We start from the raw sequence: 27,333 nt of genomic DNA, 5'->3' as shown, positions 1-27,333 counted from the left end.
GATGTGTGGGTCGATACCTTATTTGGAAGTCAACAACAATCGAATCAGTATCATCCATCCGGCTTGATCCTCATCCCAGGCCCTAGTATTAGTATAGGACATTGGCCTCAGCAGACGTAACTAGACTGCAGAGATCCTGCCAACCTGTGTAGTCCAAAATGAAAGCCGCTTTGAAGTTGCAGTTGGTCTTTATTCTCCAGGCAGTTTTTTTCTGCTTGTGCTCTGGTAAGTACGTACGTGTCACTGCACTGTCAGCATGCAACCGAACTGAATAATCTTATGTTTCTAACTCATTGCTTCTTGTATGACATGCTACTCATTTTCTAGTGTCATTTACATTTACTACTAATTTAAGTCTAATTAACTTGAGCTAGCTTGGCCTTCATAATGTTGTCATAACTTTGTTATAGTTTACTCAATTTCAAAAATTCATACCATTGAATTCCTTGTTAAAAGGTGCTTATAATTATGCTATAGACGTGATTAGCTCCAACCAGCTAAAAGTTAACATTTTCCATGTAGAAGCCCCTGGCATAATACCGTATAGCTGGTAATTTAAACATTCGTGGTTGAGCAATACTATTTAGTCACTTTGTAGATAATATTTTCGTGGTTGCTGCTTGCACTGCAGGTACGTACGTAAAGGTAGGCAAGCTAGGTCGCTTCATTCGTGGGTAAATATTCGTGGTCAGAGCTTCAACCACGAAAACCACGAATATCCCCCCCCCCCCCCCCGGAAGTTACCAGCTATATGGTATAAATTATCAACCATATAAAGAATTTTACACTTGAACTTTTGGCATCGATTGATAACTGTGATGCCAAAAATTTAAGTAATGGCTACAAGTCAGCAGAGCCTTGCAGCTCTCTTCTCACTCTTGCAGCTACCAATAGCTAGCGTTCTAGTGCAGAGCTAACTACTAAGTTGCCTCGGTGGTAGCTTTCAATTACAACATGAATCTATGTAGATTTTCTAAGAGTATAGCAACACTCGGTGAACAAGTTTTGCTACGGACTCTTTTCTCTTTTGCAAATCCATGAATATGAATCCAAGAAAACATGACTGGAAGCCTATAGAAACTCTTACTTGCACTTCATTGATCCTTGAGCAGCTGTAACAGTCTACACACACACACACACACACACACACTACTGTATACCTCGCTTGCGCATGCGCACCAAGGCATAAATAATAGTTAGACACTGTTTAGGAAGTTTCTACATGATTTAGAAGCCCAAAGGGCTGGTTGTAGACACTGTTTAGGAAGTTTCTACATGATTTAGAAGCCCAAAGGGCTGGTTGTAGACACTGTTTAGGAAGTTTCTACATGATTTAGAAGCCCAAAGGGCTGGTTGTAGTATCCCGAACGCAGTGAGGGTTCTACTAGCCCTGAGGACTTCTAAATCATGTGGAAACTTCCTAAACAGTGTCTAAGCATTTTAGATCATAGCAACCATGAGTATTTAGCCAATCAGATTTGAATGTTCTTATCTAATCTTTGCTACATGATTTTCTAAGTGAAATACATGATTTTCTATTGAAGTACATGATTTTCTAAATTGGATAGAACATTTCCTCTAACCAATCAGATTGCAGTATTTATGGCAAACATGATCTAATAATTATTAGACACTAGTTGATAAGATCTACATGGGAAGTACATGGGAAAAGTGCCTCAGAGCAGTTATACTATGGGACTTAGTATACCTGCAAATTTACTTAGTATACCTAGTATTCCGTTGTCAAGTAATTGTATTGTAGTCAAGCAGTTTGCGCATGCGCACTAGTATCTAAATGAGTTAGACACTGTTTTGTCGGTGTCCATGGGATTTAGAAGCCCTCAGCCACTTATAGAGTTTCCCATAAGCAGTTGGGTGATAATTATACTGATTTCCAGCCACTCGGTGCAGTCTTAATACTGCGTATTTCGTTTCAGGTCAACTGTCTGCCATTGTGAGTTTTAATGGTCGTGGAATAACAGGAAATATCACCTTCACTGAGGTGCTGGATCCACCCAGCATTAGAATTACGACTGATCTCGATGGACTTAGAGGTGAGGTTGAGAGCATTGTGTCACTTTCCTTGCATACATTATGATTACTTGTACGTAGGTTCTCATGGGTGGCATGTTCACACTCTGCCTGTGGACCAGACGGCATACCCTACCGTGCAGTGTCTAAGCACTATGACTGGTCCACATTATGACCCATTTAATGCCAATAACGACAGCAACTACAATACCAGATGTACTCCCAATTCTCCTCAATTGTGAGTACTCTTTTATCTTTCCCAGCACTTGGTGCCAGTACGAACGCATGTACCAGTGTTGGCTGCCAAGTGAGTGTGCTAAATTAATGTGTTTGTTGTTTACAGATGTGAGTTAGGAGATCTTTTTGGGAAGTTTGGTCCTATTCCAGCTGGTGGGATGTTGACAGGTGTAGATAGCACTGGCCTTGCACTGGAAGGGCGTTACTCTATTGTTGGTCGTAGTGTTGTCATCCATCATCATTTGGATAGCTCCAACTTCGAGTGTGGAACAATTCGCTATATGGATGAGCAGTCAGGTATCTTGTTTACTGCATGCTCATTGATAAATAATTAACTCATGCTCATGTCTGTGCTTGTACTTATATCACGTTGGCAAGGTAACATGGGTGTAATAAAGTCATACAGTCTCTTTCGTGATACAGTTCTTCTGTGTTATATCAAGGGCGTCTAGAAGAAGAGAGGGCATGCAAGTGACTATCTAGTACACGTAGTAAGCAGAATTCAATCGTGGGCTGATAAATTGAAGTCCTAAAAATAGAAATTTACCGTATATGCTTGATCAGAGGCCGCTCTTGTATAAAGGCCGCACTCAAATAGTAGCCTCCTTTGCTAGCAAAATGAAACATTTAGTAGCCGCTCTCAAATAGTAGCCTCAGTGAACTTTGACTCTGGCATTTCTGCACGTGGCAGCCAATAAAAATTATTACTAGCAGCTAGCTACATGTACATAGCTATGAGTAGCAGCTTGTTAGTGCTTCACAAAGACTTTCTCATGGCAGAGTTCAAGTTTATGCAGGTGAAAACAACTTTTGATGACAAACTAAATTATCTGGAGCTAATAAACGCCGCTCTTGAACAGTGGCCCCTCTTGAATTGTAGCCTCCTCTTCCAGCAAAATGAAACATTTAGTAGCCGCGGCTCCTGATCAAGCATATACGGTAGTTATTACATGGCCATGAAGGCTAAGCAGTTTATTGGCCCAGTAGTAGATTGTAGTCAAGGGCATGCACTGCTTGCATGTTGTCATAAGTATCACTAGCTGACAGTAAGTGCGTATGTCATGGCTAGTACTTAGGCATAACGTTCTGCCATTGAGGTAACAGCACTATCTTCTACAAGGGCCAATAATCTGTTTGTGGCACAAAATGAATTGCCATGTAATAACTACTTTGGTGCGATATGCCGTATACTGCATTTCCTTTGATCTCAGATGTCAAAAGGCAACAACTTCTTGTATACGCCCTTATTTTATTACACGGTCGCATAGCCTCGAGGAAGGGATTTGGTAAAGGGTCGTCATGATATAAAGCTAGTGTTTTGTGCAATAATATTTGATTGACAACTGCATGGCCCTAGCTTGGTGCTTTGCTTGTGCCTGTATATTCATAAAACACTCGGTCTCATGCACATTGATTCATCCACAATCCTAATTATGTTCGTGGGACTGTGAGATAATTCGTTCCCATTGCAACAGCCAATTTTTTGTTTTGCTGTCAATGTATGAATTTAGCTAGCAAAACAAATCCATGTTGCATGTCACCGAGCGGATAACAATATACGTAGGACTACCTATTCACGGTAGCTTGAGTTTTAATAACAAGAGCCAACACACCAGTACATAGACACACAACGTCCACTTCTAGACTCGTCCTCCACGAGGTCAATCACAAAAAATCAATCCAGGCTTAGGCTGGCATTACGTCACAAAAATTAATTTTAATATTTACTTAACAAATACAAAACGATCAACACACACAATGTTCCAGTCTCTTACATTGCAATAGCATAGCGCTATTAAATCCTTACTGCCTGTATGCTATAAACGAGAGCACTAAACGCTCTAGATTCGCAAGCCACTCCTTTTTCTCTGATTGGACGAGGGCGGGAGAAAAAGGACTGGTGACTCTGGGCTACAGCTTCTGTCTCTACCAGAATTTGGGTAGAGTTTATTTATAGTTATTCTTCCACGTGATCCAAACATTGCGTGAGGTAGTAGAATTGCGTAGCCTGCAACAACTGAAGGCTCGCGGGCTTCTTAGCTATAGATTAAGAATGGATGCTAGTGAGTGTTGCAAGCGTGCGCTTGCTAATGCCTCTTGCCATGTTTTTTCTTTAGCTCAAAAGTATTAGAGTGTTATAGAAGAGGTAAATAATTATGCCTCGAGGCGTAGCCGCACGAGGGATACGGTAAAGCTGACTGTGTGTGTTTCTGTCTGTCACTGCTCAACGGTTGCAATGCAACCAACACTAACAGCTTCTATAGGCTTATAGCCACGTTCTCTTGGATTTTGATTCGTGGATTAGCAAACCAAAGCTTCTTTCTTGAGTTATGGCTAGTTTGACTCACATGAAGGCTGTTGCAGTCTCTTCAGAATTTTTCATAGCATCATCTGTTCGCACAAACTTTCTATTCAACATATGAGTTAGCCTTGCACTAAAGCGCTAGCTTTTTGTTAGCTACAAGAGTCAAAAAATATCTGTTAAAACAGCTAGCATTAGTAGCCATTTGTGAAATTGATCTCTTTGGATACACCCTTTAATTATTCCTGTGGATGTAATGCGCATGCGCGCTCATTCCCCACGTGTGAGAAAATAATATCCATAATCCAGATTCTCCTGGCAGAGTCATCTTTTTCTTGAGAGCCACAAAACACTACCATAATTATAACAATATAGATAACAATATGCATGTACACAAGTCTTTTCTTCTCAATAGATATTATATACACTGAACTGATCTTGGAAGAATCAATTTTCTTCTTTCTTGAGGTCCTGGTAAGCCACATAATACAATAGATAACAACAATAGAGGCATGTAAATAAGTCTTTTCTTCTCAGTGAGTTTATATAGATAAGCTAACTTTAATGTAAAATCATTATAGAAACTACTACAACACTAATACTTTTTGAGCGAAAGCATAACATGGCGAGAGGCACTAGCAAGCACACGCTTGCAACACTCGTTTGCAATGTACTTGATTGTTTCACAAGAAAGGGGGGTGTCCACAGTTAATAGCGCATACTGATCGTCTTAAATGGCCTGTCACCAAACAGTGGGAGCAAACCTTTGTCAAAGCAGTAGTCTGTGAGATAAATATTAAAGACAGAATTCAATCACAGAAAGTACTATCTATAACAAGCAGTCTAAAAATAATTATCAGAAAAGGTTGGTTTGTGGCTTACCAGGGCCTCAACAAAGAAGAACATTGATTCTGCCAAGATCTGGGATTCAAAATGAATTCTCTTACAACGTTTTATTGAGCGCGCATGCGCATTACATCCAAGAATAAGGGGTGTGCCTGCAAGTTCAATAATGGCTACTATAATAGCTAACTTCTTTAGCAGCTCTTTCTGACTCTTGTAGCTAACAAAAAGCTAGCTGCTTTAGTGCAAGGCTAACTCATAAGTTGAATAGAAAGCTTGTGCGAACAGATGATGCTATGAAAGATTCTGAAGAGACTGCAACAGCCTTCAATGTGAGTCAAACTAGAGAAAGAAGCTTTAGTTTGCTAATCCACGAATCAAAATCCAAGAGAACGTGGCTAGAAGCCTATAGAAGCTGTTAGTTTTCGTCGCATTGCAACCGTTGAGCAGTTACAGCTGGAACAGACACACACACAGTCAGCTTTACCGTATCCCTCGTGCGGCTACGCCTCGAGGCATAATAACGACATCGGGCGTTCAGCTAGGACATAGTCATCTAAGAGACCAGCAGGATGAGAATTGGCAGCAGAAAATCAGTGTGTTATTGGTTGCCCAACGCTTTTGATAACCTGTACAATACAAGACAGATAAAGGCAGAGGGAAGTAGTTGAATTGCTACAGTCATAGAGTAGTTGTCAGATTGCTATCTCAAAATCTATGAAATCGCTGTCACTCCTCATTTCAAAGAAGGACTGCCAAGATATCTACGTTCATCAGCTGTTCCATGCTTCTACAAGTTGTGACACAACAGACACTGTGGTACAAGGATCTATATTATCAAAAGGCTGGCTAGATATATCTGTGTATACTTGTCTTCAACTTTGACTCTGCTTTGACGCGTCAGAATAAATTGCATAATTTGCATGTGACATTATTACCTAATAGTATTCCTGAGATACACAAGCTGTAGCCCAGAGTCACCAGTCCTTTTTCTCCCGCCCCGTCCAATCAGAGAAAAAGGAGTGGCTTGCGAGTCTATAAACGCTCGTCCTGGTTGTATAGCATGGGTAACTGGTAACTAGAGCACTGAAGTGCTAACCCTCGGCTGTTGACATGTAAAGATATACAGCAACCAAAAGAGTGTTGTACACAGGTAAGCAGCAAGTAACAGGAGCTAGAGGCATGCTGAAACTTTCGAAAATAGAGTGTTAGTAGTCCACAATGATCACAGCAAAGTCAGCAAAGAGAATCCTGGAGTCTTAGAAATAATTATGGCTCCTGTTGTATGTTTTGGGGCTAGGATCAGGATATTAAACCACAATCATAATTCTAGCTTTCCACTTTAGTGACCCTGTTCCATTGTTCCCGGTACTTCAGCTGTAAATACGTACCTCAAATAAAGGCCTTGTGTAGCTAGCCAACCATGCATGCTGCATGCAACTGAGTTCAAGCTTCTTTTCTTTTGCTCGCTTTTATTCGAAAACGAAGCTTTAGCATTAAAACCAGTAACTTGTTGCTGTGTGGAGGCTATCCAGGCTGTAAACGCAGTGCTATGCCAGCCAGGTGAGTATAGACTCAGAGATCACAAACAAATAGACAAACTAACCAACAGACAGACTTGCTGGCCGCGGCACGTCCTCGGGTAACAATAACTAAATGATGAGCAGTGATGAAGCCTATAGTGGCCCATCCTCACATCGCAAGGGAACAGAATACCGGGATTTTAGGTAATGATCTACGATCACAACAGATTCAGCAAAGAAACTAAGCTGAGCCTAGCGTTGCGACTTTGCATGAATACAACTAGCCATGAATACAGCTAGCCAAGCATGCTCTATAGAGCGCATGCACAGTCTATTTAGGCTGCACATGCACATCTGCATTTCATTTTCTCCAATTTTAGGTCGTAGTTGTGAGCTTTAGCATTTGCCTGCTTGTGTGGACGTTTTATAACAAAAAAGAAGTTAATAGTTGGCTAAGTTGGCTATACGTGCTGTAAAAACAGCGCTTTGACTGCCTGGTGAGGACCCTGTTGGAGCTAGAGCAGCCCCGGACACGATGCTCAGAAATTACAGACATACTGACAAACTACTTTAACCTCTGACCGCTTGCGTGTCTCGGTTTAGGGCCATAACGCTGACCTATCATAATGCTGCACTATTGCATGTATAATTATGTCAATAATATATATGTCAAAGCATCATGCTTGGTAGTGTCAAGGGCGTATACAGAGAAGAGGGCATGCAACTCACCCTATTCTCAGAATCATCCGACTTCGTATTGAGCTATTTTTAGAACTGCCCACAAAAATCACCCACGCGTAATCTTTGACCGCACAAGGTAAATCAAGGTCTTTTTTATCTGCAGGTACGTAGCTAGTTAGCTAGCTAGCTCGATTGCAGCATAGTAGAACTAGTTCTCAGCAGCAGTATAGCTCGTACTAGCAGTGTCAAAGGCAAAGGCAAACCATCCAACAGTTGCAACGCCAAGATTAAGAAGATGAAACCTAGGTACAATAAACCTGTCTTCCTGAGTCTCTGATACTTTTTAACCCAGCACTTAACTTCCCGCTCGAAGGGGTTGTCTTGGACCTGGCTGGACTAGGACTGGTCATGACACTTCTCTTCTAGCTAGCAAAGGCAGCTCTGGTGTACATGCACATAATTATAACTCCGTAAATAACACCGCCCACTTGTTCACGTCCGTATATTGGATGCAGTATATCCGGCCTCTGATACGAAGTCGGATGAGTACGTACGGTACATAGTGAGTTGCATGCCCTCTTCTCTGTATACGCCCTTGGTAGTGTGCCATTCTCCTGTTTTTTTGTATTTCTAAAAAAACACCCATGGTCCCGTGGTTGCTTTGCCAAGTGGAACGCCGCACTTGATTCATAACCCTTAGTACATGTTATCAGAATTAATGGACAGTTATCGTATAATATTTTTCTGATGAAAAACCTTTGCGAATGAGACAAATCAGCAGAAAAGTTGAGCCTTTGCAATCTAAATTGCGTTCTAGCAAGGATCGTGTGTCTTTACCAGTACTATTTTGCTTTTTTTATTGTTGCGAAGTGATCAAAGTTCGCATATGTTTGATGCTCGCAGAACATTCTAGTAATTGCGGTATGCATAGCTTTGTTAATTGTCACAATCTGGTTGGTCACTAAGACGTCACCGTCCATTATTTCATAAATTATATAGAAAATGCTTGTCACAAATGGTGCAATCTGATTGGTTACTGAGAGGTCCTTTATTTCACTTAGAGACCTCAGCAGAGGTCTTCTACAGAGGTCCATTATATGTGCTTGCCTATGAACATTTATGTTGAAGTCATAGTAACGATGATGCAGTGCATCATTAAAAATAATTTTTTTTGTATTTGTGTTTTGCAGTGCAGCTTTGCAGCTTTTATCTCACTCTTGCAGCTACCAATAGCTAGTGCTCTAGTGCAGAGCTAACTACTAAGTAGAAAAGCAACTTTCTATTAGCAGTTTTTGCTATGCATGATTCTCAAGAGACGGAAATTGCCTTCAATGTGAACAATTTTTTATGTAGACTTAGCCAGAGTGAAGCTTTAACGTTGCTTGAGACTTGTAGAAACTATTGGTTGTAAAGTCTTCTTTGTGTTAATATAGCTTAGCTTGCTTAGCACTCTTCTAAATCAGTTATAGGCCTCATCCAACGGTCACTATGGGATTATGAGACCCCACTAAGGGCCTTAGTAGCGCCCTCGCTGCGCTGGGGGGCATTACAGCCTCGGGCCCTCGGGGTCTCATAATCCCATAGAGACCTTGGATTCAGCCTATAACTATTATTTAGAAAATGCTTGTCACAAATGGTGCAACTTGATTGGTTACTTGGAGGTCCTTTATTTCTCATAGAGACCTCTCAGTCATTCAGAGGTCTTCTATGGAGGTCCATTATATGTTCACTACATGCATTTGTGACAGTGCCAATGAAAACGGACCTTAACGCGGCAAATTAAGCTATAGGCCAATTTAGTAGAAATGAAAAACATGGGCAAAAAATTGTTTTTCCACAGGTGCTAACTTCAACCCTTCCTCTACCTACCTGTAAAAATTTGGGTCTCTATGAAGCTTAAACAGGTCAAGCGCGGACGTTGAAGAAACTCACCGAACGTTCATTTTTTACAATGAAATTTACTGTCTACGTGAGGGGAAATTCCCTGGGAATTTCCCTATTATGTTAATTATTTTAACAAATAAAAGATGACAACTTGTACAGGACTATTTCATCAGCCCAGTACTTACAATCATCAAGAGGAGCCAGGTATATTATAGCTCCACTTCTTAACAAACATAATTTAGCAACAGAATAGATTAGAAAGAGCAGCTATCTAGCTAGCTAGCTTGGCGTAGATCCACTCTTGTTTCTTTAGATATACGTATCCTGTGCCACTTGTCCTCATAAACACTCCATAACAACCTACAGATAAGTAGTAAGTTAAGAAAGACACAATATCAATGTCACTTACATTCTAGCCAATAGACTAGCGTTTCTCAGGCCTCTGACACTTACCACCACCTGGGGGAACCATCAATATAAATGTTATACGACAATTCCACGCAGTTTCCTGGGCCGTCCATGATGTGATAACCCATCCCATCAGGCCTGTTACTACTAAGCACAATGGCAGTGATACCAGTACTAAATTAAAGGAGGAAAGCTTCTTATAAGGCTACTAATAAGTTGGATCAGAGATTGAAGAGAAGGGGATATGAAACTAGATCACGTGAGCTTATGTGCTCAATGTAAAACAGAGTAAAAAGTTTAGGCACTCCGTGTTGCTATAAAAATGCCGGTTTAATTTGTAAATAAAACAAAACAGGCCCATGGGAAGCTGGATGACTCACTTGAAGAATTATGATCATATAATTGACTAGCCACAGATTGTTTTAAAATATATTTGATGGCAATAAAATCCAGAACGCCAGATTCCCTGGTTTATTGGCTATACTAGCCTTTGTGGGACTGTAGCAGAAAGCAAGTTGGTTTTCATAAGATGGTTTAGTGATGAGTTTTAATGTTAGCTATGTATTCTACGTAGTGGTGCCTGTCTCAAAGGCTAGATCGCTCTGATGCTGAAAGTATAATCGATTTTTAGTGTACAATTTTGCAAAATTTTGCTCCAGGACAAGTACAAGAGGTCAAAAAAGTTGAAGTGATCGAACAAGCTGTCTCTTGGCTTTTAGCTGAGGAGCTGTTGCACTTCCCAAAGGTCTACTCTTGCATTTAATATCAACTTTGTTCTATATGTAGCAGCAAGTCCAGAGATACAGTCCCACAAAGTATTTTACATGATTTTACATAGAAATTGCAGTAAAGACAATGTGCCACGCCCATTTTGGGCAACACGGATTGTATGTACACGTCATCAAGTTTCATATCCCTCTCTCTTCAATCTCTGGTTGGATCAAGCCTTAGATCGATACGGACGAATACTAAGTGAAATACTACCTATAATAGATCACTTAGGCTTCCTTTAAGCTGTATGAAGGACAGAGACACTTTCTGTAGGCTCCATACAAGTGAGGGATCTTTTATAAGACTGATACATTACACAGATAATAAGTACAAGCTTATAACAAGACATGAGAGCTTACCATTCGAGCGACGGGAGTCTTTGGCTCTTTATTTCTTCAAAGATCCTTCCTAGGTGCCAAGCAATCCAGCTACATAGCTATACTAGCTAGCTAGAGAGTCCTAGAACGCCTAGCCTTCATCTAACTAACTTGTCTTCTCCAGAACATCTTTTACTAAGCTTTATGAGTATACGGAAGTGCCCGGAAGGCAATAATTGAACTTCAATTATTCATGACGTTTGAGCGTCATTTACTCAAGAGGGCGTTGCAATACCTTCGTAGCGTTCCCTCGAACCTATCTCCGGAAAGAAAGTAGCTAGGAGGTCGATCTTGGTATCATTTTGAAGCTTAAAGGACGCTCTATCCGATTCAACAATAAAAACTGATTCAAAAATGCCCGCGTTAAGGTCCTTTTCATTGGCACTGTCACATTTAACATTTTTTACATGATACATACAATCATACATGGAATGCTTAGCAACATCTATTTTATACATGCACAAGTACACACAGTTTATGTTGAAGTCATAGTAACGATGATGCAGTGCATTATTAAAAACTAATTTTTAAAAGTCTTGCAGTGCCGCTTTGTAGCTTTAATCTCACTCTTGCAGCTACCAATAGCTAGTGCTCTAGTGCAGAGCTAACTACTAAGTAGAATAGCAACTTTCTATTAACCATTTTTGCTATGAAAGAGACGGAAACATGACAAACTGCCTTCAGTGTGAGTTTTTTTTATGTAGACGAGCCAGAGCAAAGCTTTAATGTTGCTTGAGGTTTGTAGAAACAGAGTCTTCTTTGTGTTAATAATAGCTTAGCTTGCTTAGCACTATTCTAAATCAGTTATAGGCCTCGTCCAACGGTCACTATGGAGTTTTGAGACCCTTAGGCCCTTAGTAGCACCCTCGCTACGCTCGAGATGCTACAGCCTCGGGCCTTTGGGTCTCAAAACCCCATAGAGACCTTGGACTCAGCCTATAACTATTATATATAGACCTCTGGCGCTTAAAATAAAGGTACTCTTATAATCGAGAAAGCGCTAATAATCAAGTTTCTACAGCATAGCCTCAGGCCTCCGAGTTTCGAATAGAGACCTGGACTTGGCTTATATATAGCTATTATAGAAATTAGTCAATGAGTCAAAATCGTAATCCACACTTCAGGTTAGTTACCTATGGTACATTGTATACATACAGATATGGTTACAACACTTCAAGCAAGATTAATCAGTCCTGTTGCTGGTACCATCTATCTAAGACAAATGACTGGTCGTAACGTTGCTATATGGGGTAAATTGTTTTGGATCAATGACAGGAATTCAAGTGTGGACCACAACTGGCATATTCACGAGACTGCAGTAAGTACATTTAGTAACTTTGCTAATTGCATATATCTAGCCTCGATCACCTCACACCCACTTTTACTCCCCTTATTGTTTGCTTATTGTTAAAGGAGTAGAGCTTGGGATCAACTGCGCTAACTCGATCTTAGCAGATTTTAACTAACTCAGATAACAGTAAATGTTCAGTAAAATAATGACTTCGAAGTGGATTAAGAAGGAAAGTAATAGCTATAGATATAGTGTAATCTAAGGTATATTTGCGTCAATAATGGCCCCGAAAGAGTTCTATGGTGGTCTGTGGTCCATTATGGCTTCATTAATGCTTTATGTACGTGGTTAGCGCCATTGACTGGAAAATGTTAACTTATTTTTAGCTGGTTGGAGCGTATCACTTCTAAATTAGAACTTTTGAATAAGGAAATTTTGTAAAATATGACCTAGTTACGGCAACATTAAGGTTCGTTTCCTCATGAATAATAATTCATGAGTTTTTGTGATCTCTTTTGTAGCACCAAGAAAGAGTATACTTACTGCACAATAATTATATGAATATCTACTCCATTGCTATTGTTTTGTACACAAATGAAATGACTATGAAGATGCATATGATTTGTAGACAAGAAACACATCAAAACCGCAGAACACAATTACTAAAATATTTTGACACCAAATTTTAAACTGGGTAAGGCAAAATAGAGGAGGTCAGACACCACTTGACCTATCTGCTAATTATGACCTTTTTTTCACTACCTACGCTCTGCTAGATCCGCCCAACTAGAGTACAATAGTAGCCGTGGCAACACTCAAGGCAACACTAGATCTAGACTTTGTTATGTGCTATATATTCTTGACTGTAGATCGACTAGTACAGTGAGGATAATGAGGACATGGTTATAGTTTGCTTCAAGTACTTGCTGCTCACATAAAATGGTGTCAATCTTTATAGATTCATATACTTATGGTTTTGATGTCATGCATGCATCTTTAAAAGTCATTACACATTACAATAGCACTAGCATTGTTATTCACAAACATATACTGCAGACTCTTTAGGACTGCAAAGAGGAAAAAATTGACAAAATAAATACTCATGAATATTCATGAGCAAACACTAATGCCTAGCTATGCTTGGTAGTTGACACTAGCCTGCCTCCGAAAATAGAAATGCTGCAGAGTGGAATGCTTTCACAAACCAACATTTGACTATACAACTCAAGTCTAGCTAGCGCTGTGCATCTACACTGATTTGTTATGAATTAGTATATTTTGTCTGTAATTTATTCAGAATACTTTGTCAACTGTGTGAACGAGTGGCGCTGTTCTAATGCCCCTCGCCATGTTTTGCTTTCGCTCAAAAAGTATTAGAAGATATAACGTTATTTTACGTACTAAATGTTTGCATTTGTGCAAGACTAACTTATAAGTTGAATAGAAACTTTGTACGAACAGATGGTGCTACGAAAGATTCTAAAGAGACTGCAACAGCCTTCACTGTAAGTGAAATTAGCCATAACTGGAGAACAAAGCTTTAGTTTGCAAATCCACGAATCAAAATCCAAGAGAATGTGGCTAGAAGCCTATAGAAGCTGTTAGTTTCATCGCATTGCAACCGTTGAGCAGTTACTACAGCTGGAACACACACACAAACACACAGTCAGCTTTACTGTATCCCTTATGTGGCGACGCCTCGAGACATAATTAACAGCTTTTTTATCCACTCATTCAGCCAGGGGAGGAATATCGAATTGGAATGTGTAATACAACAGGCAATGTAGGTCCACATTTTGACTTTAATTCTAACTACACCCAAGATTGCACTCCTGCCTCACCTGGAGCTTGTGAAATTGGTGATTTAACTGGGAAGCACGACAGGGTTATCGTAGCTGGTAAGTCAACTATTTGTAATGTGTCCGATTGAGATGTGTTATAAGTAACGTTCCACTGTTTGCAGCAAATCCCTCACCGTTTGCAGCAAATTCCTTTTTTTATACTGACACTACTGTTGTTTTGACAAATGTAACCAACAGATCTATTGCCATCCACATGGAAAATCGAGGTATGAAGCCTATTTCATGCATGTACCAATCATTACCCTTATGTTGATATGGATCTTCGTAGGTGTTCCAGTTGTGGCGTGTGCCCCTTTAGTGCAAAGTGAAGAACTGGTTCTGTTCAGTTACACAGATGGTGTCCTCACTTCAGACTTCAGAGTTGCTCAAGTCAGTGCATTTGAAGATACTATCATCTACCAAAGCTTTGGAAGTGAATTGTCCAATGTAAGTGCTTGAAGATAAATAGGGTTGAGTTTTGCATGTAGTTTAGTCAAAAGTGCGTAATATTTAAAAAAAAGCCATGAAGAGTGTCCTTTCTACGCCCTTGGTTCAGTTCGTACGTATAATTATAAGCATCATAGTAAATTTTGTCATCAGAGTAATTTGAATTACATTTAGATATCTGTGCTTCGATCGGCCCTTAATCCTCTTACAAACTGTTTCGCTGATGAAGAAGTATATAGTCCCTATCCAGTTGTTGCTGCTGAAGGCGGACGTACTCCAGATATGTATGCACTGGGAGCATGGGGAGAAAGGTGAGTTTTTATATACTGATTCTATAAAATGTGTGTAGCTGCACCTAATTATCCAGGTACTTATATGATCTTACAAAGTTGAGTACAATTGCTGTATTTGATGTACCTGTACATGGAGGCAACAATTCCGTTTCTGGGAAGTCTGTACGGTGGGTGATTTTATTACCAGAAATGAATCTGTTGTCACTGAACATTTTATTGCAGGCAGATCTTTGAAACAAATAGCCGAGTGTGTAGTGCTCTTTTGCCACGTCTAGATGATCAGGTTATCATGGCTAAAGCAATGTTCAATGGATTGATCAATGGGGCTATCTATTTGGTAGGAATTAAACAACATTTTGGTGTGTGTACATGTTCATAGGAGCAAATTTTTTTTGGAGCAGCCTTTACTGTAGTGCTATAGAAAGATGATGCCGTAATTATGCCTCGGTGCGAATGCGCAAGCGAGGTATACAGTAATATGTTTGTGTGTCTGTGTAGACTGCTACAGCTGCTCAAGGATCAATGAAGTGTAAGTAAGAGTTTCTATTATAGGCTTCTAGTCATGTTAATTCGTGGATTTGAAAAATAATGCTTTGTTCTTGAGTTATGCCTTGGAATGCCATTGCAGCCTTTTCAGAAGGAGTGAGTAGAAAAATTTGTCCATAGAGTGTTGCTACTCTACTTAGTAGTTATACCTCGAGGCGTAGCCGCACGAGGGATACGGTAAAGCTGACTGTGTGTGTGTGTCTGTTCCAACTGTAAATGCTCAACGGTTGCAATGCGACGAAAACTAACAGTTTCTATAGGCTTCTAGCCACGTTCTCTTTGGATTTTGATTCGTGGATTAGCAAACTAAAGCTTCTTTCTCGAGTTATGGCTAGTTGACTCACATTGAAGGCTGTTGCAGTCTCTTCAGAATCTTTCATAGCAACATCTGTTCGCACAAACTTTCTATTCAACTTATGAGTTAGCCTTACACTAAAGCACTGTTAGCTACAAGAGTCAGAAAGAGCTGCTAAAGAAGCTAGCTATTTTAGTAGCCATTATTAATTTTTATGAACTTGCAGACACGCCTCTTATTCCTGGATGTAATGCGCATGGGCGCTCAATACCACGTGTAAGAGAATCCATTTTGAAACCCCAGATCCTAGCAGACTTAATTTTCTTTTTTGTTGAGGTCCTGGTAATCCACAAACCAACCTTTTCTGATAACTCTTTTTAGACTCCTTGTTATAGACACTACATGTACTTTCTGTGATTAAACTCTTTTTAGACTGCTTGTTAGATAATACTATCTGTGATTGAATTCTGTCTTTAATATTTATCTCACAGACTACTGACTATGCCTTTGACGAACGTTTGCTCCCACTGTTTGGCTACAGGCCATTTAAGACGATCAGTATGCACTATTAACTGTGGACACCCCATTCTTGTGAAACAATCAAAACACATTGCGTATTAGAGTTGTCTCGGTGCATGAAGAATGTCATGCACCCTCCCACAAGAATGCAAACGTCACAAATAGTCATGTGCCACCGCCCACACGCTAACTATCATTGCAATCGGCCTTGAGTATAAGTATATGCATACTGGCGGTCTGTTATCGAGGCTAAAGTAATATCACCCACGCATTACGTATTTTGTAGTTTGTTCTAATTGCTTCTAACTGGACAACTCTCAACACGGCAGCTTGTCAGTCTCTTTCTGCCTAAGAGAAAGGGAGTAGTTTCCAGTCTAGCATGAGCTCTGCTTGAAAAACAAAAACCAGAGCTCCCACTTCACTCCTATCAAGCGCCTCACTATCTTTGTAATATCAAACAATGACTAGGACTACAGTAACTGTACATAATATAATGAAAGCACCGCGGGTGCTGATGCCTCGGTGGCAAAGCTACATAACATAAAGCTTTTTATACACACATTATATCATGATGAACATTTTGCATGCAGGCAGAAATCCAGAGTCCAGCAATCATAGGGAAACTCAAAGAGTGGGTAATGATTGACGATTATTGTTGTTAAAAACGATTGATGCGAAAAGTTCAAGTCTAAAATTAATGGCTGGATCAGAGCCTTGCAGCTCTCTTTAAGTACCAATAGCTAGCGTTCTAGTGCAGAGCTAACTACTAAGTAGAGTAGCAACACTCGGTGAACAAGTTTTGCTACGTACTCTTCTGAAAAGGCTGCTAGGCATAACTCGAGAACGAAGCATTATTTTACAAATCCACAAAATTAATACCAATCCAAAAAAACATGACTAGAAGCCTATAGAAACTCTTACTTGCACTTCATTCATCCTTGAGCAGCTGTAACAGTCCACACACACACACACACACACACACACACACACACACACACACACACAAACACACTACCGTATACCTTGCTTGTGCATGCGCACCGAGGCATAATTATACAAACAATAGATTTAGCCTGCACAATTTAATGTATATAGACAAAATTATGTACATAATAATTATTGAGGTATATGGAAAAGCAGGAAACGGAAAGCGAAAACAGAAATATCTCGACTCTCTGAAGTTAACGACCACTACCATTCTGTTTTTATTATAAACATGAAAGCATGAGAGTGAATGAAGTGAACATGAAAGAATGTGAAGACACACTATACAGACTGAGAGGACAACATGTGTAAGGTTTAAGCCATTGCAGCTTTGTCTCACAGTCGATGTTTTGCCAGCTAGGGTCTTACTTCTCTAACATAATACAATCTTGCCTGACATCATCTTTTACTTGAAACCTGGATGAATAGGAGTAAAAAAATATGCCTCCTATCTGCCTTTCCATGTACCCAATGTTCAAACAGGTTCACTTCATTCACTCTGATCGACCAGGGGCGTAGGAAGCATGCTCTGGGTGCTGGAGCACCCCCCTTGTCTCAAGCTACCTTACCTAGTTGCTCCTTGAATGTATAGATAGACTTCCTCACAGCACCCCTTTACAAATACCTTTTCCTCTGCTCTCATGCATACTTTTATGTTATTTATTCATGTCAAAAACACAAAATCATAATGTTGTTAGCTTTAGACAGCTGATATTTTTCTATTTTCCGTTTCCTGCTTTTCCATGCACCCATGATCTTGTACCAAACATGTCTGAGGGAATTATACCCTGGGCATATCCTTGCAACTGCATGAAAACAGGATAACTGAGCTTATACGAAAGTACAAAGTATATATCAGGGGCGTAACTAGAACATTTACGGGAAGGAGGCAATCGCCCCCGCAAATTGTTTGCCCGGAAACCACACCCACTAATTATCGCGTAGAAGCACATGCAAATGGCAGAAACTGTTATTTACCTGTTCTCCTTCTCTTTTTTCATCAACAATACTGATAGAGCTCATTTCTGCTCATCCTATATACCTAGTTAGCTAGTTATCCAGAAGTTAGCTAGCCAGAGCTATTAAAAGCTAGCTAGTGAGGTGAGTCACATGAAACTTGAAGTTCAATAGTACAGGAGGCAAGGGCCTCCTCTGCCTCATTTCTAGTTACGCCCCTGTTATAATTACAGTACCAAGCGAAAAGTATAATGTTTCAGGGTGTTTTTTCTTCTTTGATGGTGTGTGCTTCTGTTGACTTAACCTATCTTCACGTATGTTTTTAGATCCAAGAGAATTTTGGATTTGACCAGCTTGGAAACACACACATCATAGTTGATATCTACTATGCTGCACCATCCATGATGGTGAGCCCTATAGTCTTTGATTGTTTGATGTGTTGTATTTTATTGATGGTGTCTCTGTATCTAGACCAGTGGACATAACTGGCATATTCACGAGCATCCCACACAGCAAGAGCAAGATGTGGATTGTGTAGATACTATTGGCGGCCACTACAACCCCTTCAATGTATCTCTCGGTATTTCTGAATTATTTGGTAGCGATCTATTTAATTCATTATGTCTTTCTTTAGCGAACACTAATGATGGAATGAGTCCAAGCCAATTCAGTAATTATAGCGATGACTGCAGTGTTCGCTACAATTTGCGGTAATGAATCTTATAAGCTATTGGGAACCTTTCAAATTTCGTGCTTTGATACCGTATAGTGGGTTATTTTCAAGGCACTAAATGTTCACAGATTGCTTGAACTAGCAAATTTTGTTGTGGCCTGACCTTCCGTTAAGAAAGGAGGTCGGGGTTGCAAGCCTATCTCTGGATATGTTCTAGTGGCAGCCTATCAGATTGAAGTATTTTCACGTGGTTGGTTACACTTGCGTTTGGATCTAGTTTCGAAACCGCAATGCAGTATCATTACTATGCTGTGATTTAGCTACATCAGGCTATAGGCCCAACGATACTGGAAGTACAATGATTTCCCAATTTTTGAGGTTGGAGTCAATCCACAAAAATGTAGTGCTTCGAAAATAACCCACTATACAGTATAATTATGTACAGTATGTACGCCCGAAGGGCCTGTTATACTTTCTGCTATAATTATGCCCCACCCAGGTGTGAAAGTGGAGATTTAAGTGGGAAGCATGGAAAACTCTCTATATCTTCTGACGTGAAAAGCAGACCTGTTGTTTCTTTTGTGGACTCTAATTTAGCCTTAACTGGCTCCTTCTCTGGTAATAGTACTGTATTTCCGTGTACCTGATTATGTACGTATTAGTATAATTAATAGTACCAGCAATTATTGTTGATTCAGTGAAGACGTGCAATTACAGCCTTGACGACGTGCAATTACTGATACACTGCACTCTTTACTGTACAAATCCCAGTGCACTAATAGCACATCATCGATGAACCTATTATCTGCACTGCATTTTTCTGCTTTCAGTTATTGGGAGATCTATTGGTCTTCATAGTTCTGAAGGACCGCTGTTTGACTGTGGAAATGTTCAAAGATCCTACATTTCAAGCACTGTTGTCTCTATTAGAATGGATGCTAACCGAATGCTAAGGTGCTTAACCATAGATTCAATCTATGTAATTATTATGCTTTGTGGCATAGCAGCAGAGATACGTATACGGGTGAAGCTGTTTGTTTGTGTGGGTGTTTATTATGACTCGGTGTGCATGCCCTAGTGAGGTGTACGGTAGTGTGTGTGTGTGTGTGTGTGTGTTACAGCTGCTCAAGGATCAATGGCTAGTTAGTGAGGGTGGTCAGTTACTAGGTATAGCGATGATGGTGTCGAGATACCCCTGGCTGGGGTTGGGGAAGTAAGTACAAGTGATTCTGCAAGTAAGAGTTTCTATAGGCTTCTAGTAGTTGTGGATTTGCAAAATAATGCTTCGTTCTCGTATTATGCCTATACAGTGGAACCCCTCTATAGCGGAAACCTTTGGGAGCAATGTTTTGGCCTTTATACAGAGGTGGCCTTCGTTGAGAGGTTGTTTTGTACACAAGCTGTTTATTTGGGCCTGGCCGTTATATATAGCAACTGGCCTTTATTCGGAGGTGGTTGTTAACAGAGCTAGGTTCCACTGTACTTGGAATGCCATTGCAGCCTTTTCAGAAGAGTGCATAGCAAAACTTGTCCATGGTGTGTTGCAACTCTACTTAGGTAGCTCTACTCTAGAACGCTACCTATATTGGTAGCTGCGCTAGAGTGAGAAGCGATAAAAGAGCTGCAGTGTGATGCAGTAGCTTAGACTTTGTACTTTTGGTATCCTTTTTAGCAACAATCATGATCGCAAAAAAAAAATATGTTCATCATGTGTGTTAGCAATAGCTAGTAGCTTTATGACATCCACCGATGCATCAGTACCCGCGGTGCTTTCATTCCAACTGTAACTGTTGCAATAGTACAAGTGTAGGCTTGCTGGATAATAAAAGTCGTCTAAAAACACTTACCAGAGACTTGGGGAGTGACATCATCTTTATAATAATTGCATATTGTGCAATTTTATTAGTGCATCAGTGGGTGGGTGCATGAGGCTACAGGAATTTTGCAGCAAACTAATCAGTCTTCAGCAAAAATCTTGGAACTCTGGATGGCTGTGAAGACTGGATATTGATGAGAATCACACAAAGTAAACAACATAGGCATACTCTCTGGATTTAGCTTAGTGTATTAATTTTACTATTCTCAGGTAGTGTAGTACATAGGTCAATGCCTGCATGCTTCATAATATCTTGTTGAGGCTGCTAAGCAAGATATCCCATGTGTCGTACAGACTCTTACTTGAATTCTTTATCACTTGAATAGCGATACTCTGATTTTACCACACCCATTATTTTCATTTATACATACAGTGCCTTCAGCTTTGAGAGTAAATACCACAATAGGGTGAGTAGTTGTACTTAAATTATCTCAAGATTGGAACATTTCTAAGAAATTGTGCTGACACCATTGTATAGGTGAATGAATAAGCTACAACACTATTCCAAAAATATTTCCTTAAAAGTTGTTGTAGTGGGAAATCGTTTTGGTGAAAATGTGGGTGATCGTAAAAAAAATGTGTAACATCAAATATCTCCGGAACTAAAGTATTTCTGGACACATTTTTTGTATCAAAAGATAGAAAATTTATTAACAATTAAAGTGCAAAAACAATTATACCTCAGACGACAAATTTGCGTGAGTTCCATCGCTAAGCGAAAAAGCACCCAAAATACCTTATAAATTAATCAGTACATGTACTTACATGTATGTAAGCTATACGCAACCATGCATATGTTAGATTAACTATTCAGGAATGTTGTGCCAAAGTTCCATACCTTAGCCGAAAACAATTTGTCTTTTCCATCGCTAAGCGATGGTCCACTATGGAAAAATGTTCGTGTTATATAAACCACTACATACCCACCACCTTTGGTTGCCATGGAAATCTTTTTGGATGAGTTTTATTCACCAACACAATAGTATCATCATCGAAATGTTCCAATCCCAAAATATTTACGTACTAATACGCACCAAATTGCATTAAATTATTTACTCTATAGGCTGAATGCACTGTATACAGTGCAACAACCAAAGAGAGTAGATTTTTTTTTTGGTACACATTTTTTACATTTTGTGGCATATCTTCTAAAGTAAAAGTGATATGATCTATTTGAGTGCAGGTACTTAAAGTTCAACTATTGGCGCTTCCATTGGACCACCACCTGTTACATCACATGACATCATCAGTATAAAATGGCTGTCCGAAGATGTGTACTTCCGAAAATATGTTAGGAATAGAAGTAGCTTATTTGTTTGAGTTAAGATCTGAAATTTGTTGTGCATGTACCTGAGTATATTGCTCATCTTTTGAGCTTCAACGGAAGTCTGGGCTACTAGTAAGTTCTGAGAAATACTGCATTTTGTTGTTTTTTGGTGGCAAATATGTTAGGAATACAACTTTAGATTTTATATTAGTTAAGGTCTGATTTTTAAGCAGCATGTACTACAATAGTGTACTTTTCATCTGTACTAACTTACAGGAGTTAGGCTAGCCTCTTCTTTGCTAGAGCGGCCCATCTTGTCAAAAACAGTGCTTTTTATGACTTTTGGGGCGATTTGGCTACGTATAAGGCTCAATTGCCACGCCCCTGTGACACAGAATGACCAACACCAACTGTGTATTTGCAGGTAGACATCACATGACCTTTGGATGTAGCAAATAACAACAAGATGATTTGTGATGTCACAAATCAATGAATATCATTGCATACGTCAGCAAAAGTAGCAAAACAGAGCAAAATTACCATTTTTGACAAGAAGGGCCGCTCTAGCAAAGAAGAGACTTGTTTAGCTCCTGTAAGTTAGTGCAAATGAATTTTACACTATTGTAGTACATCCTTCTCAAAAATCAGACCTTAACTAGCATAAAATCGAAAGTTGTATTCCTAACATATTTGCCACCAAAAAACAACAAAATGCAGTATTTCTCAGAACTTACTAGTAGCCCAGACTTCCGTTGAAGCTCAAAAGATGAGCAATATACTCAGGTACATACACAACAAATTTCAGATCTTAACTCAAACAAATAAGCTACTTCTATTCCTAACATATTTTCGGAGGTACACATCTTCAGACAGCCATTTCATAGTGATGATGTCATATGATGTAACAGGTGGTGGTCCAATGGAAGCGCCAATAGTTGAACTTTCAGTACCTGCACTCAAATAGATCGTATCACTTTTACTTCAGAAGATATGCCACAAAATGTGAAAAAAAATAATATAAAAAAAAATCTACTCTCTTTAGTTGTTGCACTGTAGACACTACTATATACAGTAGAACCTCGATTATCCGGACACCTTGGTTCCAGAAGCAGGCCAGATAATCGAATAGATAAACCACGCCTTGATCCACCCACTTTATTGATAAACAGCAGTACCGCATGGTTGTATGCGCATGTGCTGAGATAAGCAGGCCTGTCTCCATAGTAACAGCTGCAACGCGCATGCGTATTTAAGGGACACGCCCATTTTCTGAATTATTAAATCTGATTACAAAGAAAACCGCCAAGCCGGATAATCGAGGTTCTACTGTATTTGTAAAATGAATGGCTTCTTGCATAGCTACTTGTCTGAAATCTCCTCGCCCAGCTTTAGAGACATCTCTTCATTTTAATTTAGGTTGCTAGGCAACCAAAATACATTCAATATGAAACCTTACCAAGAATGAATAAAATTTTCTGGCTTCAATTTTTACCGCTTTGTCTAGTGAATTTCTTGAACATGATGGCGTGCAATGAAAATTAATCTGATGGCAAAAGGGTTAAGAGCCTGGAATTTTGATTGCTTTTTGAATGCTAATTATTTCTGGTATAGAGCTTCCACAGTATCATGTTGCTGAGTGGGCACACCCTTTTATATTGAAGTCGGTGTAAAATTGATGCGTATTCGCAGCCTCTGCATTCTGCAATACAGAGCGCTATTATCCGAGGCAGAGCGGGCACACCTTTTTACATTGAATCGGTGTAAAATCAATGCGTATTCGCAACATAATTATGCATTCTGCAATACAGATCGCTATTACCCGAGGCGCGCATGGGCGGCCAGCCTTCACACAACAAGTTATCAATGGCAGATTTCTATTGTTAAAGCTTTATTGTCGTACAAAAGCGAGCAAAAGCTAAGAAGCTTGAACTTGCACACGGTTAGCTAACTGCACGCCAGAGGAGGAATGCCAGGGTCAAAAGGTCACTAATTAAAACACCACGTGGCCCTATGTTTTACATGTAAAACTGAGTTTACCCTTGCGCCCCGAGTTTATACACCACCAATAGCTTGATCCTTTATAATCACAACAGAAATTGTTTGAGCTATCACGCCCCAGAGGAATCAGCTTGAGAGAGGAGATCCAGGATTTAATTGCAACCTTTGACCTTTTATTGCATTCTTCGAAACCATAAGATAATGGAAATTAGCCTTCTGTGGCTAGGGTATAAAGTTTGATGTACTGGCTTGCTGCACTGGATATTCTAGGTATAGTAAGCTTTTCAAGCACGCAAATAAAGAACAGAAGCGCTAAGCTGCTATATGCAGCAAAGGTCAAGAACCCAGAACAAGAATGTTTAATCCTTCATTTGTGATCCTATTGACCCTGGCATTCTCCTCTGACTGCACGCAGCCTTTGTTTGAGTTGCTTATTTACACAGCTGAGTGATCCTGGAAAAGGGTCATTGAAGTAGAAAGCTATAATTGTGACTGGTTTGTTGTCCTAGCACCAGGATTCTAGCAGCCATACTTCTCAAAGACTCCAGGCTTCTTTGCTGTGATCCTAGTCCACAACGCATTTCTCATGTATAAAAGTTTGTGCCAAATGTTTCAAGCTGGTTTAGTTTATTGCTCCTGATCGAGTTGCTGCTGTGTTACTACAGCTCAGTCTACATACTACATACACTGCTATATCACTCCTCTGGTCATGTCACCAGCTGAGGGTTTACACTTTAGTGCTCTAGTTATTATGCCTCAGTGCGCATGTGCAAGCGACCTAGGTATATGGTACTGTGTGCCTGTGTAGACTGCTGCAGCTGCTCAAGGAATCACAATGAAGTGCAAGTAAGAGTTTCTATAGGCTTTTAGTCATGTTTTCTTGGATTTTGATTCGTGTATTTGCAAAATAATGCTTGGTTCTCGAGTTATGCCTAGTTTTGCTAACGGAATGCCATTGCAGCCTTTTCAATTGTTGCTACTCTACTTAGTAGTTATGCCTCGAGGCGTAGCCGCACGAGGGATACGGTAAAGCTAACTGTGTGTGTATCTGTCTGTCTGTCTGTCTGTGTGTGTATTCCAGCTATAACTGCTCAACGGTTGCAATGCGACAAAAACTAACAGCTTCTATAGGCTTCTAGTCACGTTCTCTTGGATTTTGATTCGTGGATTAGCAAACTAAAGCTTCTTTCTCGAGTTATGGCTAGTTTGACTCACATTGAAGGCTGTTGCAGTCTCTTCAGAATCTTTCATAGCATCACCTGTTCGCACAAACTTTCTATTCAACACATAAGTTAGCCTTGCACTAAAGCGCTAGCTTTTTGTTAGCTACAAGAGTCAGAAAAGATCTGTTAATTAACAGCTAGCTATAGTAGCCATTGTGGACTTGATCTCTTTAGACACACCCTTTAATTATTCCTGTGAATGCAATGCGCATGCGCGCTCATCCCCACATGTTAGAGAATCTGCAGTGGCAGAATCAACTTATTTCTTTTTCTTGAGGTTCTGGTATAGCGGTAAGCCACAAAACAGATGATATACCACATAGACTAGATAACATGTACACAAGTCTGATAACATGTACACAAGTCTGGTAACAATAGATACATGTACATAAGTCTTTTCTTCTCAGTATTAGATACACACTTTTTGCTTGTTATAAGTATACTATACTGTCTGTGCTTAAATTCTCTTTTACTCTGTGCCTTTGACAAAGGTTTGCTCCCACAGTTTGGCTACAGGCCATTTAAATAACATGCAGTTGCTTTAGTATCGTTGATTTAATTCTGTGATTGAATTGTACTTATCTCACAGACTACTGACTATGCCTTTGACAAAAGTTTGCTCCCACTGTTTAAGACAATCAGTATACACTATTAACTGTGGACACCCCTTTCTTGTGAAACAATCAAAGCACATTGCAAATTATTCACCTCTTCTATAACACTAATACTTTTGAGTGAAAGCAAAAACATGGCGAGAGGCATTATAGCAAGCGCACGCTTGCGCTATTCCACTTAAAACCTTAGTGGGCGTGCTACATCACAACCACATGCTGTTGTATAAACTGTGAAATCTCAATGAATAACAATAGTGATGATTTATCACATTGATATTATTCATGGCCTTTATTGTGCCTGAAGCGGTTGCGTTACAATAGTGAGTATTTGCAGGCAGAATGCCTCCTGTGTACAGTCTATTGGGAGTTTCCTACTCTTCCTAATTGCGCAGCGCTTTGGCAGTGAATACAGTCTTCCTCCATAGCTAGTAATTCTTCCTCCACAGCTAGCTAGTACATGCAACTTTGTAAACAGCGTATAGTGGCTGCCTATTTTATATAGACAGATCCAAGAGCATTTATTATCACTTCATTGGTGTTACCAGTAGTGCGATAATGATTATCAGTTCATTGGTGTTGTTTTTGACACTATTTATAAACACTCTAAATTTTGTGCAAGAGTGTACCTTCATACTCTTTGGTCCCATGTACATGGGGAACAACGAGTGTACCCCTACACTTTTTGTTCCATATATATCTTTGTTCCCATACATAATTATATATAGGAACCAAATAGTTTACTCACTAACTGACAAAATTGCACCACTTCCACTTCCTGGTTGGCGTATTCTTGAAGCAAATAGCGTATGTAGAAACTTTCACCCAAACGTGGGGGTGGGCGTAATCTCGATAGAGACACAATAATTTATATATAATTCAATTAACTATTCTTGTGCTGTTGACCTTGTTTTACTAGATCTGAGATTGTTAAAAAACTGACTAGAGATGACAATGTCGATCCAACCGATGTGCTTGTGATAAGTCAGAGGATATATCGTCTTGGTTTTGGATTCAACTGTGTAAACATATCAGCACGTATTCTTGGCTCTACCCGTAAGCTCATAATTTAATTATGACAATACTTTTATATTTTACCAGATATAAAATACTTTTACAAGATATAATTATATTTCAGAGAACGCAGCTAACAGGAATGCTGAGATCCTGAAGATGAGGGCATCTTCATTTACATGTAACAGCTCAGCAACTGTTGCACCTCTCTCAATTTTGGTGATGATAGCATGTATATGGCTTGGAGTCACCTTTTAACTGTCGTTGAACACTAAGTTTTTTGGGAGTAGTTTACACAGGATTTATTACTTAATTGTTTTTATACTGAATATAGCATGTAAACTTCTTGTCTATATAAAATTATAGCTCTCTGAATTAGTATTTTTTATCAGTTGTTTTTACTCAGTTGTTGACTGCTATAAAATTATGGTTTGTAGAGTG

At 39.6% G+C, this 27,333-nt stretch overlaps 1 protein-coding gene and 1 long non-coding RNA gene across 3 annotated transcripts; one reads left to right on the top strand and one right to left on the bottom strand.

Annotated features, from left to right (window-relative positions):
• The first annotated feature begins 8 nt into the window (after positions 1–8).
• LOC135331162 (uncharacterized) lies at positions 9–27,333 on the top strand. Of its 2 annotated transcripts, none has more exons than XM_064526228.1 (18): positions 9–225; positions 1,938–2,054; positions 2,113–2,269; positions 2,375–2,565; positions 12,215–12,375; positions 14,087–14,246; positions 14,312–14,416; positions 14,479–14,636; positions 14,811–14,947; positions 15,004–15,096; positions 15,152–15,266; positions 18,557–18,637; positions 18,702–18,810; positions 18,865–18,940; positions 19,403–19,521; positions 19,734–19,857; positions 26,798–26,934; positions 27,017–27,333. In XM_064526228.1, the coding sequence occupies exons 1-18, from the start codon at positions 159–161 to the stop codon at positions 27,148–27,150; spliced, it is 2,241 nt and encodes a 746-aa protein (XP_064382298.1). In that variant the 5' UTR covers positions 9–158; the 3' UTR covers positions 27,151–27,333. The 2 variants fall into 2 exon arrangements, with proteins under 2 accessions (XP_064382298.1, XP_064382299.1); XM_064526229.1 differs by lacking the exon at positions 27,017–27,333 and adding an exon at positions 21,153–21,186 and having other exon boundaries at positions 26,798–26,936.
• LOC135331184 (uncharacterized) lies at positions 9,681–11,314 on the bottom strand. Its single transcript, XR_010392976.1, has 3 exons — positions 11,040–11,314; positions 9,911–9,960; positions 9,681–9,861 (listed from the first exon to the last, which is right to left on the bottom strand). It is a non-coding gene; the product is annotated as an uncharacterized LOC135331184 (long non-coding RNA).

Source organism: Halichondria panicea, chromosome 2 (assembly GCF_963675165.1).
Source record: "Halichondria panicea chromosome 2, odHalPani1.1, whole genome shotgun sequence".
Lineage (NCBI taxonomy): Eukaryota > Metazoa > Porifera > Demospongiae > Suberitida > Halichondriidae > Halichondria > Halichondria panicea.
Note: the sequence above shows the minus strand (reverse complement) of the source record. Positions and strands in the feature narration are given on the sequence as shown.

Bases quoted from the DNA above. Each gene is read 5' to 3' on its own strand.
- LOC135331162 (XM_064526228.1), top strand. From the start codon at position 159: ATGAAAGCCGCTTTGAAGTTGCAGTTGGTCTTTATTCTCCAGGCAGTT. The intron at 14,417-14,478 runs GTATGAAGCCTA...GGATCTTCGTAG, and splicing joins CATCCACATGGAAAATCGAG to GTGTTCCAGTTGTGGCGTGT. The intron at 14,637-14,810 runs GTAAGTGCTTGA...AATTACATTTAG, and splicing joins TTGGAAGTGAATTGTCCAAT to ATATCTGTGCTTCGATCGGC.